The 14,080-nt window shown below is 40.3% G+C and overlaps 1 protein-coding gene across 1 annotated transcript in view; it reads right to left on the bottom strand.

Moving 5' to 3' along the window:
- The window catches only part of LOC100484394 (anoctamin-4), a 336,625-nt gene that overhangs the window by 128,279 nt on the left and 194,266 nt on the right, over nucleotides 1-14,080 (bottom strand). Inside the window, exons 7-8 of the mRNA XM_034644141.1 lie at nucleotides 12,263-12,307; nucleotides 2,244-2,375 (exon numbers count right to left, since the gene is read on the bottom strand). Coding sequence (XP_034500032.1) covers nucleotides 2,244-2,375; nucleotides 12,263-12,307 — 177 coding nt within the window. The remainder of the gene's footprint in view (nucleotides 1-2,243; nucleotides 2,376-12,262; nucleotides 12,308-14,080) is intronic.

Genomic DNA, 14,080 nt, shown 5'->3' with positions numbered 1-14,080 from the left:
CACCCTGAGATCATGACGTGAGCCAAAATCAAGAGTGGGACGCTTAACCAACTGAGCCCCCCAGGTGCCCCATGCCCATATACTTTTATACATAAATTATTCTCTCTTGAGATCTGTTCCCTCCACCTGGACAAATGTTATCCTTCAAGACCCATCTCGAGCATTTTTGTGTGTGTTCGATTCTTATTTTTTAGAACCTCCCTCCAAATCCACAGTACGGAGCACTCTTTAAGTCATGCCTATCATATTATGTACAATTATTTAAAATGGTCTCTCTGTTTTTACTAGGTTGGGCTAAAGACTGTTATTTATTTTTATATCCTCTGGACCCAGACAGTACCTGGCAAGAAGTAGCCATCAAATCAGAGACTGCTGAATGAATTAATTATTCAGTGATCCAATGCCCAAACATATCAAAAAAGGCCTCTCAAATTTGTGACAGAGATGGCTGAGTGCCTTTGTGGTCCCACAGGCTATCATCCCTCATTTATTATATATTTTAAAATACTTATAAAGATATGAATCTTGGTTCTAGTCCCTAGAGATCCTGATGGGTGCCCAGGTGCTTCTGACTTTGAGAACCCTGCTAAAAAATGTGTTCTAAAGCAAGAAAGAACATCAGCAAATGTAACCAGCATGAAAATGAGTAGTGGGAAACCTTCCTCTTCTATTTACCTATATCCCTTTGAAGTAAAGCAAAACCTCAGGCACATACCCTGTGTTTCTTTGATTCTTCTAGCTACCTACTTACCCATTCATGTGCCTATCCACCTGAAAATTGTGAGATGCTCCTGCATTGTGCTAGGTACTCTCTTAGGTAGGTGAGAAGCAAAGGGAAAATTATACATGTAAATCAGGCTCTACTCCAGAAGAATTTAAAACCTACACTCACTTGTCTAAGAAACTTCAAGATAAACAACACAGGCATAGCAAAGGTTTAAGTTAAGAGCAGGAACACGTCAGCTTTCATCTGTCTTTTTCTCTTAAAAAACACCCATAGGTCTTGATCTTTGAGTTAACATGAAACCCTTTTCATTTCTTATTTCCTGCGGAGGATTTAACTAGGATTTTGAGGCCAGCCTGTGAATTTCATGTCTTTTTCAATGATCCTTTTAAATGTTCACAAAATGTGGCTGGGTTGGCATCAATCTGACTTGTGGGGATCCAGAGTTTGGCTATTTTAGAGGCTTATAAAGTGGTTTCCCTTGCATTATACATTATATATTTTGATGCAGAACATCTACTCTTTGATTTTCCTTTTCTCCTTCACCCTCTAAAAGCCCAAAGACATTAACTGATTTCCTGTTGCTGAAACATGCCCCTAACTGGACATTCCCTGCAACCTGACAACTGCCATTTGGTTTTTTTCTCCAAGTTAGCAATGTATTTTTTTCAAAAAATCTGTTACCCTCTTCCTCCCCTTGGGGAAGTCCTTTTTACTGAGGCTGTCTCTATGACTGGAGTCACAGTGGGAGTGGGAGAGCCAGGAATTCTGGAAGTCTGGCTGAGAGCAAGGCTGGGCCAAACATTTATTTGCCTTTTGAGAGGCTGTTTTTGCCTAGTTGTTTACATCTTTGGCATGCTTTTCTCTCCTACCACTGACCCCACCATCCCAATTTCTTGTCATCTCAGAAGCTTCAGAGTCAATTCCCTATCACTTTTGCAATTCCTCAAAGACTCAATTATTTAGCCAACCTTCCCCCCGCATGTCAAAAATGAGAAATTACTGTTCAGAGATTGATGGAAGAGCCAGCAACCAGGCTACTCAAGGGTATGGCTTTTCCTGGGGGAACTTGGTGAGTTGCTGAAGAAAGGGGAACTGAGAAGTGAACAGAGATTGATTGAAACAAACAACCCCTCTTTTAAATAGGGCGAGGGACAGACCAATTTCCCTGTCTGCTGGTTAGATGCTGATAAGCCTGCAGGGGCTCTGAGCCTGAGGACTGGCAGAGGCACAAAGCAGAAGGAGCCTGGGTCTCTGAATCACCATGGAGAAGGTCGTTTACCCAACACACATATGAACGCATGTTCTACTGTGTCAAGCTACTTAGACATGGGGATTGTTTGTTAGAACAGTTAGCTTACCCTAACACAAAAGGGATATGAACACTCACAGGACGTTCAGGGAAGAAAGGCACTAAGCTGTTCCTTCCACATGCCAAGGACTCAAAGGCGTACAGGAGAAGGCTCTATGACAGCTGCACGTCCTTAGTAAGACAAAGGCTTTCACACGAAACACTCACTGGTGGATCCTTTGCTGGCTGAAAGGGGCAGTGTAGCAGTCATTCTCCTCCAGGTCTGGCAGTGTCTCCTTGTCCAGCCTCATGGGCTTCTTAGGTAACCATCTCCGAAACCTGCTTATTTGTTTATCGATCCTGTGGTACATGAAAGGCAAGACCAAAGGGTACAGCATGTCAACATTGCCCCAAAACACAGGACAGAAGTCTCCATAGAGCCATAATTATCACACCACACACCCCAGGCACTCTCACTGTACATGAGCCCATGATACGCCTATTCTACAGACAGAAAGTAGAGAGCCTCAACTCCAGTGTTTTTTCGATCTCATCGCAGGGCCTCAATATTATTGTCTATGAAATATATTGAATATACATGAATATATATATGAAATATATATATATATATCATATATATATATATATGAAATATTGTCTATGCCAATAAATGACCAAGGCTGGGAGGCTCTGGAAAGGAAGTGGAGAGCCCCTTAAGCAAAGCAGCAGGGACCTTAACTTCTTACATTCTGCAGGTTCTAGAAACTCATCTTGTATTTGGAAAATTTCCCCAACTTCCCTTGCTTAGGGAAGTGCTCTGGCCGTAGTTAACTTTCAGCAGGGCAGCTGACAGCACATCCCAGTGTGTTGCCTGTGTGCACAGAGCGTGATGTCATGATTTGCTTCCTGCTTTTCACACCTTCCCTGAGCTGCCTCTCAGGAGACAGCAGGCTATTCAGCTTTCAGTCTGTCTTTCAGGCTGACTCCATGGCTCTCAAGGTACGGGGCGTGATGCCACATGTGTCACTCCTGCCAGAGTGCACAATGATGCCGAGTCACAGAAAACAACATTGTTGTGAGGGTGGTTTACAAGCCACGGTTCCCCCCCCAACCCCCTCCCAATTCCCTCTGGCTTCTGCCAATGAAAACATCTGGCTTCAAAGTGACCAGATTGACAGTCATTCACAGAAAACCACTAGAAGGAGCAAAATGCACAACACACTTGAAAACAACTGTGCCACTTCAGGTGTCTATACCCACTGAAGAAAGTATGTTCCAAGAGCACGTATCAAGTAGCATCTCTGAGGCAGAATGAACAGGTCCATACTCATTTTACACATCACAGAAGAGACCCATAGTGGGTCGGTATCCAGCTCAAATTACCCAGCCGGTGAATAAAGCCAGGAACAGAATGTTGGTTTTCGACTCTTGATTTTAGGGATCACCCCATCAAAGGAGTTGATACTGGAAATCTTCACTTAAAGGCTACAGAAGGGATGGATTCCTCTAATGAAGAAAATATCTAAATGCCCTCTAAGTCTATTAATTACACATAGAATTTGGGCAGGATTTTTTTTTCCAATTCAAGAAATATTTACATGGCAATTTATCCTTTTCAATGAAACTTCTAGGTGAAGGAATTACTTTTTCTATAACCAATCAGCTCCAAGACGAAAAATAATAGTTAACTCTTTTACCACTTCTTTTATTCTCTGCAGGGTTCCAGTCTCACCACAACCCCCTCTACCAAGTGGTGGCTGGCCTTTCTTCAGGACTCTGAAAGTTCAGAGTAGAAAGAATCTCACAACTTTTCTAGGCCCTTCCTCTCAAAGACAACTCGTACCTACCACATGTACGCACACAGAAATAAAGATTCTACTCAAGGTCATGTGCCCAGAAGAGAATAATACATTGGAAGGCCCCAAAGGGAGGGAGGGAGAAACAGTTCCCATCTCCTCCATCCTTCCTCCTCCTGGTCCTCTCCTCCCTCACCACTCTTTAAAGACACTTGAAGTATAGTGACATAATGCACATCAGAGACACAGTAGAATATAGTGACTGAGAACACAGGGTTGCAGTACCTGGATTCAAATCCTGGCTCTGTAAATATTAGCAGTGTAACCTTGGGCGAGTTATTTAACTTTGCTGTGCCTTAATATCCTTGTCTATAAAATGGACATGATAATAATACTCAATTCATAGGGTTGTGGTGATTAATCAATAAGTAAAAATCTCCAGAAGATTATCTGGTGTACACTAAGTACTGGGTATTATTACAAACTTTTTTTCCCCCAAAATAAGAATTTGAGCAAAGAGCTTGCCTCTTAACATCTCTTTCTTTTCAATTCAAAGTTAATTGTGCTTTACCAGCATCTACAACTTGTCCAAGTTCAATGACTTAGTCCTTAAATGGACTCATAAATTATACTTCCTAGGCTAAGCTGGTGGCCTTCCCCATAACTCTTGGTTTTATTTCATCTGATTGTCTTTAAACTCGTTCAAGAAAGAGGACATTGGCCCAGAGGCTTTTCATAATAGAGCTTTTACCTCCCACACATCTCCAGTCTGCAGCACTAATCGGATTACACTTTGCAAAGTTCACATTCTTACAGAATCTGGGCTCTGCGTGCCACAACTATGAATTAAATCCAGCTGGGTACAGTGCTCAGCATGGATAAAAACAAATAAAGCTGTGCAAAAGCAGGCATCAATACTCTATGGGAATGAAATGGCAGCTTTCAGCAACAGCTTGTAGCACCACAATTTAAATGAAATGTGGAGATGTTGAAAAGAGAGTGGAACAGGGTAATGAAAATGATTCATTGAAAAATGAGGAGGGGCCAGAAGTGGAAGGAAGAGAAGGGAGGGTCCTAAAAGAAGCTGGGATGTAGAAATGGGGTGCCTAAATCCTGGCTCTGTTGCTTATCAGCAGTGTGACCTTCCACGAATCACTCACCTTTTTAAGCCTTATTTTAAATTGGGCTAATCATCATCATCACCATCTTACTGACCTTGCAGGGTTGACAGGAAACCTACAAAGGATGGTGTGCATGCAATACTTTGGAGAAGCTGCCAGGCAAATAGTGTTATTAGTAACTTAAGGACCAGGGAGGCTAATATAAAAGTGATGGAAAGCAGAGGAACTGGGCTTTTAAAACACTATGGTGGAAGAAAGATATTCAAAAGATATCTGAAAAACAAAACCCCGGAGACACTGGCTGGGGGTGGGGGTGGGTGGGTGAATCGGCCTTCAGTGGGGTAGCCTGAGCAGAAGCAGGAGGACAAAGCATGGACTGTACAGGTTCCACCACACATGCTGGTCCATGCTCTGTGCTCTTCAAAATTACAGAAACAAATACTCAAATGTGGTCAGTGGTTTGTACCCTCTTCTGGTTGGCAGAATGGCTCCTGAAATATGTGTGTACCCTAATCACTGAAACCTGTGAATACGTCATGTGACATGGCAAAGGGACTTTGCAAATGTAAGCAAGGTTACAGACCTTTAGAGTGGAAGAGCATCCTGGATTATGCAGGTGGACCCAAATTAATCATATGAACCATTTAAAAGGAGAGAACTTCGCTTAGCATAATACCTTTTAGCTAAGCAAAGTCAGTGATAGAAAGACAAATATATGATTTCACTCATATGTGGAATTTAAGAAACAAAACAGATGAACATAGGGGAAGGTAAGGAAAAATAAAATAAGATGAAATCAGAGAGGGAGACAAACTATAAGAGACTCTTAACTCTAGGAAACAAACAGGGTTGCTGGAGGGAAGGTGGTAGGGGGATGGGGTAACTGGGTGATGGGCATTAAGAAGGACACATGATATAATGAGCACTGGGTGTTATATGCAACTGATGAATCACTAAATTCTACTTCTGAAACTAATAATACAATATATGTTAATTAAGTTGATTTTAAATAGAAAAATTAATGAAAGGAGAGAACTTTCTCTAGCTAGAGATAGCAAAGATGAGGCAGAGGGGAGTGTCAGAGATATTCAAAGTGTGAAAGGACTCAACTGGCCATTGCTGGCTTTGAAGATGAAGAGGGCCAGCAGCCACAGAGTGCAGGCAGCCTCTAGAAGTTGAGAACAACCTTTGTCCAAGAATCCTAAAGAAATTTAGCACAGAACTGAATTGTGCCAGCAACCTGAACAAGCCTGAAGATTATTCTCCCTCATGGCCTCAAGAAGAGCCTAGGCCAACCAACACCTTCACATTACCCTTGAGAGACCCTGAGCAGAGAAATCAGTTAAGCCTCCTCCCCTGGACTACTGACCTGCAGAATGGTAAGATAATAAATTTGTGTTGTTTTATGCAACTAAGTTTGCAGGAATCTGTTACAACAGCAACAGAAATTTAATACACCTCTGAAAACAGTCTTGGTCTGATTTTCCCCTTGAGACCTGGCCATGGCTGGTCAGGCTCCCAATACTGAGACCAACACTCCACATGCTACTCCACCTGTCAGTCCAGGGGCTCTGGGAACAAAGATCTGTTTCTCTGTGGCTGGATGACAACTGGCCACTCTTCAACAAACATTCCCGTCCCAAGCTGCGGTACTTAGGCATCTCTGGGGATCCTCTTCCACAGTGCAAGTAAAAACATGTAGTGAAAAGCCACCAGGCTGGAAAGCATGAGACCCAAGTTGGGTTTCTGATTCTGCTGTTTTTTAGTTACTACGTGTTGCTGGTGATTTGGGCAATAGTATCTCAGCTGTATTCTAAACAACGAGTTAATAAAGAGCTTTCCTTTTCACAATATAATGGATAACCTTTCATACAGAATGATGGACTCTAAAGTTGAAGTACGTTCACAACTTGTTGTCCATCTCTCTAATGATGAGTGCATGCTGGACAACTGACTAAACCTCTTGGAGTGAATGCACCTGTTTCATGAGTCAGTGGTGAGGACTACAGAAGATAACAAATATCAGGTGTTTGCTCAATGCCGTATATGTACAAAACGCTCAGTTCAGTGGTGGTATCTAGGATGAAGAAGATGAGGATGATAAACTCTTATGTAGAGATCAATGGGAATTCAAGTGCTAAGATTCTCACTTGTGGATTGAGGTCTGTGTTCCCATCTTTATCTAATAAACTTCCCTAAAGAAGCAATCCTGAAATTCTCTTAGATGTATGAGTTGAGGAACCAACTAACTAGAAAGTATCCAATTTGTCTCTTAAGTATAGGAGTTGGGCTTACTTAATAAAGTCTCCACTGACTGGGAAAAGCAAAGAGAAAATGTTGGATTAATGATTTAGTATTGATTTTGGCTGGACGCATTATCACTTTGTGGCATTTCTGCCATTTATTGAGCAAAAGCCCCCTTATAGACTACATAGGCAAATCAATAAAGATACAACGGATTGATCACCCACTTGGGCATTTCTGGCCTTAACTTGTCAAGCTAATATCTGAAGTAAAATGGGGGTATTTTTATAGAAAGTTGTTATTACAGTAAGTTCTGGGTTCCCCCCAAGTTCTGGTTCATGGCAGGTCAGGTCCTGAGTGGCTAGAAAGAGCTGGCAGCGCAGCACAGGCAAATGGGTACAGACTACCAGCTCGGTGTGCTACGCGTTCCCAAGCTGTGCCTTGGAAATACGCTTTGGGAAGGTTCTGCTAGAACCTCTTTGATGCTTTGTTCCCTCAACTGCAAAGGGGAGACTATCCTACCCACCTTAGGAGTGGTAATAATTAAAAAAAAAATGGTCACATGCCAAAGGACTTCACTCCCCACATACTAAGCCATCAGTAGGCCGTTATAAATTACCTACTGTGTGCAGAGCACCAACCTGGATGCTGTGGGTATACCCTGAAGAAGACCAGGGCCTTCCCCTCGAACCACTAACAACCCAGGAGGGAGTTTGTACTAATGACAACTTAATTAGGTTGAATGAAATGAAATAGGCTACTTCAGAGACACCTGCTTTTCCCCAGACCAGAATATTATAATAATAGCATCACATTTCAAACAGATTACATTTTTAGGGGTGATATACCTAAAAGGAACCTACAGATAAACTTTTCTTTCTTTTCTTTCCTTTTTTTTTTTTTTTTTTTTTTAAAGTGGAGGCACCATACAGAGCCCTACATTGCAATAAATGAAGCCCTCCTGGACTGATAACAGTTAGACAGCAGGAGCTTTGAATTTCTTTTTCCTCTTCTGAGAGCCAAGTCTCCTATATTTATAGCCTCTCCTTGGGTAGGAGCTAGGATTCTTTTAGGTCACAAGGCTACTAACTGGGGCACAACCTAAATATCTCATAGAAGAGTCCAAAGGCTTTGGAACATCTACATATATTAATTTTTTAAAACTAGGATGGAAAATACAAGTCATTTTGTCATTTGCCTGTATACTCAACTGATAAGATTGCAACTGCACTGAATGTATAATGTAGTAGGGGCAGCAGTTATTCTGCCAAACGACTGCAAAGGATAACATTAGGCAGGTGTGTATGGGGGAGTGGACGGAAAAGGAATGAGTAGTAATGAGACTTCAGCTACAAGCCACTGACCATAATCAAATTTGTTCTTTTGTAATCACATCTTCCACAGACTATATTTGCAGTATTTGGCAAAGGCAAAAACAAAACAAAACAAAACAAACAAAAACCCCCACAAACACAAAAAACCAAAAAACCGGGCAGAATACAGGTGATAAATTCCCTCTCTTTACTGGATAGGCAATTTATAAGGCCTATAAATCTGCCCAAAGAGTCAAAGGAGCATTTAATAGACCAAATACATGATGAAAATAGCATTTACTCGAAGAATATAAGTCTGAACCACATCAGTGTGTTTTATGGGGGGTCAGGTGATTTTAAAAAATTGAGATATTTGTGAGAAGATGCTCTGTCTCTGTCTGCTCAGAAACTCTGTAATATCATTTCCTTTAGCATTAAAGGAGATAAGGTTGTTTCAGGGATGCTTTTGCAAAGTAATGGAATTATCATTTACGTCGATGAAACTAAATGCTAAATTAAATATCCATATTTAGTATGGCATGAGAATTTTAGAACACTGAGTCAATGTTTTATTACTGGTGTACAACCAGGATAGCCAGACGTAGATGTGCCCTTCAATTTGGAATATCAGAGCTGGCTACAAAGAGATACTCTCCATTGTCTGAATCTGTTCTGAGGCGAAACAAGAGTTAAAATAGATACCAAAATTTCTGACAAACTGCACTTTAAAAATGAAACTAGACACTGGAGTTCACGAAGGTACACCACTACGGTGATGTGGTAAGCAACGGAGCTTGTCTTAGCAGGTGGTCTGAATCAATGCGTCCTACTACCCCGGTTCGGATTTCTTTTCCCTTCACTTTGAGTCTTCCAGGGACTTCCAATGCCTAAGTTCTTCTACAGTTATGATTTATGCTCTTGAAGTAGCACTGAATTTTTCAGGCCAAATATTACCATTCAGTAAGTTGTTCTTTCAGTTCAAGAAATAAGGATTTCCCAAATTCTTACTCACTCAAAACCTCTCTGCCGCACACCTGGAGAATATGTGGTTGGTCACCTGTCACAGTCTCCTCTCCTCTGCTTCCTTCCTCTTGGCTACTGTTCTTAAGCATGCCCCCTCTCTATTTTCCTCTATCTCAAAATTTTATTGATGTAGTAGTGAATCCTCACTGCCTCTGATGCATCAGGGCCTTCCATTCTCCACCAGCTGTAATTTGGTTTCTATTACCCTCCTCTCTGGTCATGATTCTCAAAATGTAGTCCCAGATCAGCCACAACGGCATCACTTAGGATCTTGATAGAAGTGCAAAATATTGTGCTTCACCACAGAAACTCCAGGGATGGGCTAGATAATCTGAGTGCTAAAAAACCCTGAAGATAATTCTGAGGTCCACTCAACTTTGAGAACCACCTCTCATGGAGACTGCTATCATGGTAGTTATCACTAACTTCTAAGTATTAAAAATTGATTCTCATCTCTCAGCCTCCATCAGAAGTTGAAGAACACCCATTCTTATGGGAACTCTTTCCTGGTTCCTTTGACACTGTCTTCCCTTAGGTTGCCTCCTTATTCTTTTTCATCTTCCTTCCATCTCTTCCTGCTTCCTTAACAAGATTTTCCAAGGAATTATCATTGGCCCTCTTTTTGCACTTTACAACCTTCCCTGAGAAACTCCATCCACTCCTCTGGCTCAAGTCATGACTTCTATACTCTGACTTCCCAATTGGATTCTCTAGCCTTACTTCCAGTTTCAGTTGCTTTGCCATCATTTCCAGAGGCCTTCAGGACACCTATGTGTCAAAGACCTACTGTGAGTTATAATACTGAATTATTAAAACAAAAATTATCATCTTTCTCATCATATCTGTACCTCTTCTGGATTTCCATTCTCCTTTTACCTCCAACATTTTCCCAATCTCTTAGATATGGAAACCTCTTTCTCTTTCCTGTCTCTCAATTTCCAAATACTTGCTAAGTCCTTTTGCCTCTAATTTCACAATCTTTCTCATACACTTTGCCTTTTTGCTCTGTAGATTATTTTTCATCTATCCAGGGAGAACTATAATGTGAATGTTCTTTGGAGTAAAAGCTGAAGAGACAGAGAGATTATGGCTTATTTTAAGGAAGAATTTCCTAAAAGTCAGGCGCCCACAGTTGCATTCTGAAATTCCCTGTTTGCACAGATGTTCAAACACGGGCTGGTTGGCCATTTAGCAGATGTTCAAGTATCTGTTGAATGGCTGGACTTGGTGACATCTGATGTCCAATCCAACCTTGAGATTTATGGTTCCTTTTACCACCACTTTCTTTTAAGCCCTCATTGCTCATCCCTCCCCCATTGTGAAGGCAAATGTTTCAGTTCCAAGTCTGTGTCTGACAATTTAGACACACCTGGTTTTTCTATGCTTTTCTTTGTGACCTCCTTTTCCTCACTCAAATCTTCTCACGTGTGTAGAGACGCATTTGCCCATTCACCCCACCTACTATGTGCTAGGTGCTGGAAATACAGAATTGGACAAGCCATCCTTGCCTTCACATACCATCCAGGAGGACAGATGGACATCTATATTATAGATTAGAGCACAGGTCCAGCAATCTTGTGTTTTAATAAGTCCTCCAGGTTATTCTGATGCTGGTTAAAGTTTGAGAACTACAGAGGACTACTGATATAGGCTAATGTGTTACCTCAGGGTTTAATAGAAGGTCACTATATGACAAGGGACTAATCTAAATAATGGTGAATCCAAATGCCATGGCTACTGTCTAAGCAAAGAAGAACTGCTAGTAAGGATACTGTGCAGGGAAATTTTGGAAAACACATCTTTGTTTCTTTGGATGTCAATTCTTGTATCATACTTTATTGAGTATACATGCATTTGAGTAAATCCACTAGAATATGTTAATTACTCTTATACTTATCATTCTGCATAGCACATAAACAGAGTAAACCTGAATCTTAATTCTCACAGAACTGAACAATAGGATTTTCAGAGAAATGCAATGATCTCCAAATTTAACTATCAGCTCAGCTTAGGGTGAATGATACATAAGACCAATTAAAATTTTGAAATTAGATTTCCGGTGATCACAGCAGAATTGAGTTAAAGGACATCACTGATGCTTCCTCCTTTCTCCCTGGCTTCTCAAAAAATGAGAAACAAACTTTAGAAGAATACATAGTACATTAAAGGCAATCTTTAGCCAGTAGGATTTTGGGTGGGTGGGGATGTTTAAAAAAAAAAAAAAGAAGGTAGGGAGGGCTTCTGGTAAGCTAATACATCTGCATATTTTATTAACAAAATATTACTAATATAGGAGGGCCCCACCCATGGGGGGGCTAAACAGCTATCAGCTTTTTGAGATGTTCATTGTCTGCACTTCAAATTTCAAGTTACTTATGGCGGAGGATGGGATTTGCGTGGAAAAAAAATAACATTCAGACCAAATATGTGCTGAACAGCTGGGTTTTCTGGTAATTTATCTAATAGAATGGGTTAAAAAAAAAAAAAAAAGAAAACCAGCCCCAACACACCTGCGGATAAATTCTGTCCTTCCAAGTATGGAGAAATCACAGGGAAGATTCTGAAAGAAACATTTCCATCTTTGCTTTTTTCTTTTCAGGCTAACCTGAAATAGCTATTTTTGGACTGTGCATGGCAGCCAGTTTTGCCGTGGGACAAAGGCCCATCCTCCCCAGTTTGTATTTCTTGTCATTGTTGGAAAAAAAGCAGGCCAACATATCAAACGCATCATGACAGAGCATGCTACTAACCTGCTCATGAACTTGTACCGGCGGGGCAGGTAATAGATTTTTCTCCTGGAAGAACAGCAAAAATGAAGCCAGTCGAGAAGAAAACCCATCGTCAGTTACAGTTTGAACTAGCAAGGAAGGAAAGGAGATTGAAGATAGAAGCCTGTAAGAGGTGAAGAAGAAAAAACTAAAAAGAGATTAACAGTGAGAAATGTAGTTGGAACACAGGGCATGCATTTTTGAGTCCTGAAATCTTACGAAATACTTTCCATTGATATTTCTCCCTCTCATTATCATGATTTTTTATGGTTGCTTCTTGCCTACACAGCCTGTGCAGAGCAATGATTTGGAGCAACTGGTGTTCATATGAATTTAGCTGAGGTCAGCTTTTTTTCAAGGAATGAAGAAATGGATTGCCACCCTGCCAGCAACATGCACAATTTAACAGGCATACTATTATATTAACTAATATTTATACAGCACTTTAGTTTACAGAACACTTGTCTCATTTGATACAGGCAGGGTAATACAAAAATATATATTTTACTACCAGTATGGGAAGAACACTAATTGGCATCAACATCCTGCTGCAAACCACCACACTGGGGAATACTGCCTAACCACTGGCTCTGACTATAGGTGAATAAAGGAGGTAAAACAAGGAATCTTGGAAAAAATCTTTTAAAAGTGAGATTTGTTAAGGATGTGTTGTACTTCTGTATATCTGCACTTTTAAAAGCATTACAGATTAAAATTTAGGGTGTAATTTGAATGGAAAGCATATGGATTAGATGCTTTATAAAAATGCAATCAGCCTTTCCACAGTTTGGGCTTCCACCAATGGAGTAGTAAGGAAACTAATGTGGTTTATACGTATTCTGAACTGTTACTGAGCTCTCTCATTTATGGAAAATGGGAAGTCTATATACAACTAGCTGTGCATATCTGTGAAAACTTAAAAATATATTCAAGTTTTTAATAGGTAAAACTATAGAGACAATAAGAAGATCAGTGGTTGCTAGGGGTTTGCGCTGGGGTGGGCAGCAAAAGGGATGGACAGATGGAGTAAAGAGGATCTTTAGGGCAGTGAAAATACTCTGTGTGATACCATAATGGTGGATACATGACATTACGGATTTTTCAAGACCCATAGAACTATACAACCCAAACAGTGAACCCTAAAGTAAACTATGGACTTTAGATAATAATATATCAATATTGATCCATTAATTATAATAAATATACCACATTAATGCAACATATTAACCATAAGGAAACTGCAAGTGGCGTGAGAGTGGATATATGGGAACACTGTACTATCAACTCAAATTTCTATAAACCTAAAAATGCCCTAAAATTAGTCTATTAATTAAAAAGAGTCCATATCCATGGACATATAGGTACTTAAGAAGGAAATTTTATTCACAACTTCCCATAAGAAAATTATTCTTTAACTTTGTTCAACACATTGTAGGAATACAAATCCAAGGAGACTAAACCTGGGATTCAAAAGTGTAAGCTACAGAAAAAAATAAATACACATAATATTCTTTGAGGCATTTACATGTAGCCAAACTGATATTTGTACATTTTGTTGAAGTGATATGGCAGGAAAATTCCTCCTTTGGAAATACATAGATCTTCTTAGGCTACAGTTATTTATCTGAAACACTGGATAAAACAATAGCACACATTTTAAAAGCATCAGGTTGTAGCAAGTGAAGCTATGGCCAATGTGTCCACACATTAATTGTATTTTCTCCTAAAACTGTCCTGCAGGAACACCTACATTTAAAAAGAAAACTATTAATCATAGTTTTTATTGTTTTCATTTATTCC

Source organism: Ailuropoda melanoleuca, chromosome 15, assembly GCF_002007445.2.
Source record: "Ailuropoda melanoleuca isolate Jingjing chromosome 15, ASM200744v2, whole genome shotgun sequence".
In the NCBI taxonomy this organism is placed as follows: Eukaryota; Metazoa; Chordata; class Mammalia; order Carnivora; family Ursidae; genus Ailuropoda; species Ailuropoda melanoleuca.
The sequence above is the reverse complement of the archived record's forward strand: the minus strand, read 5'-3'. Positions and strand labels throughout refer to the sequence as shown.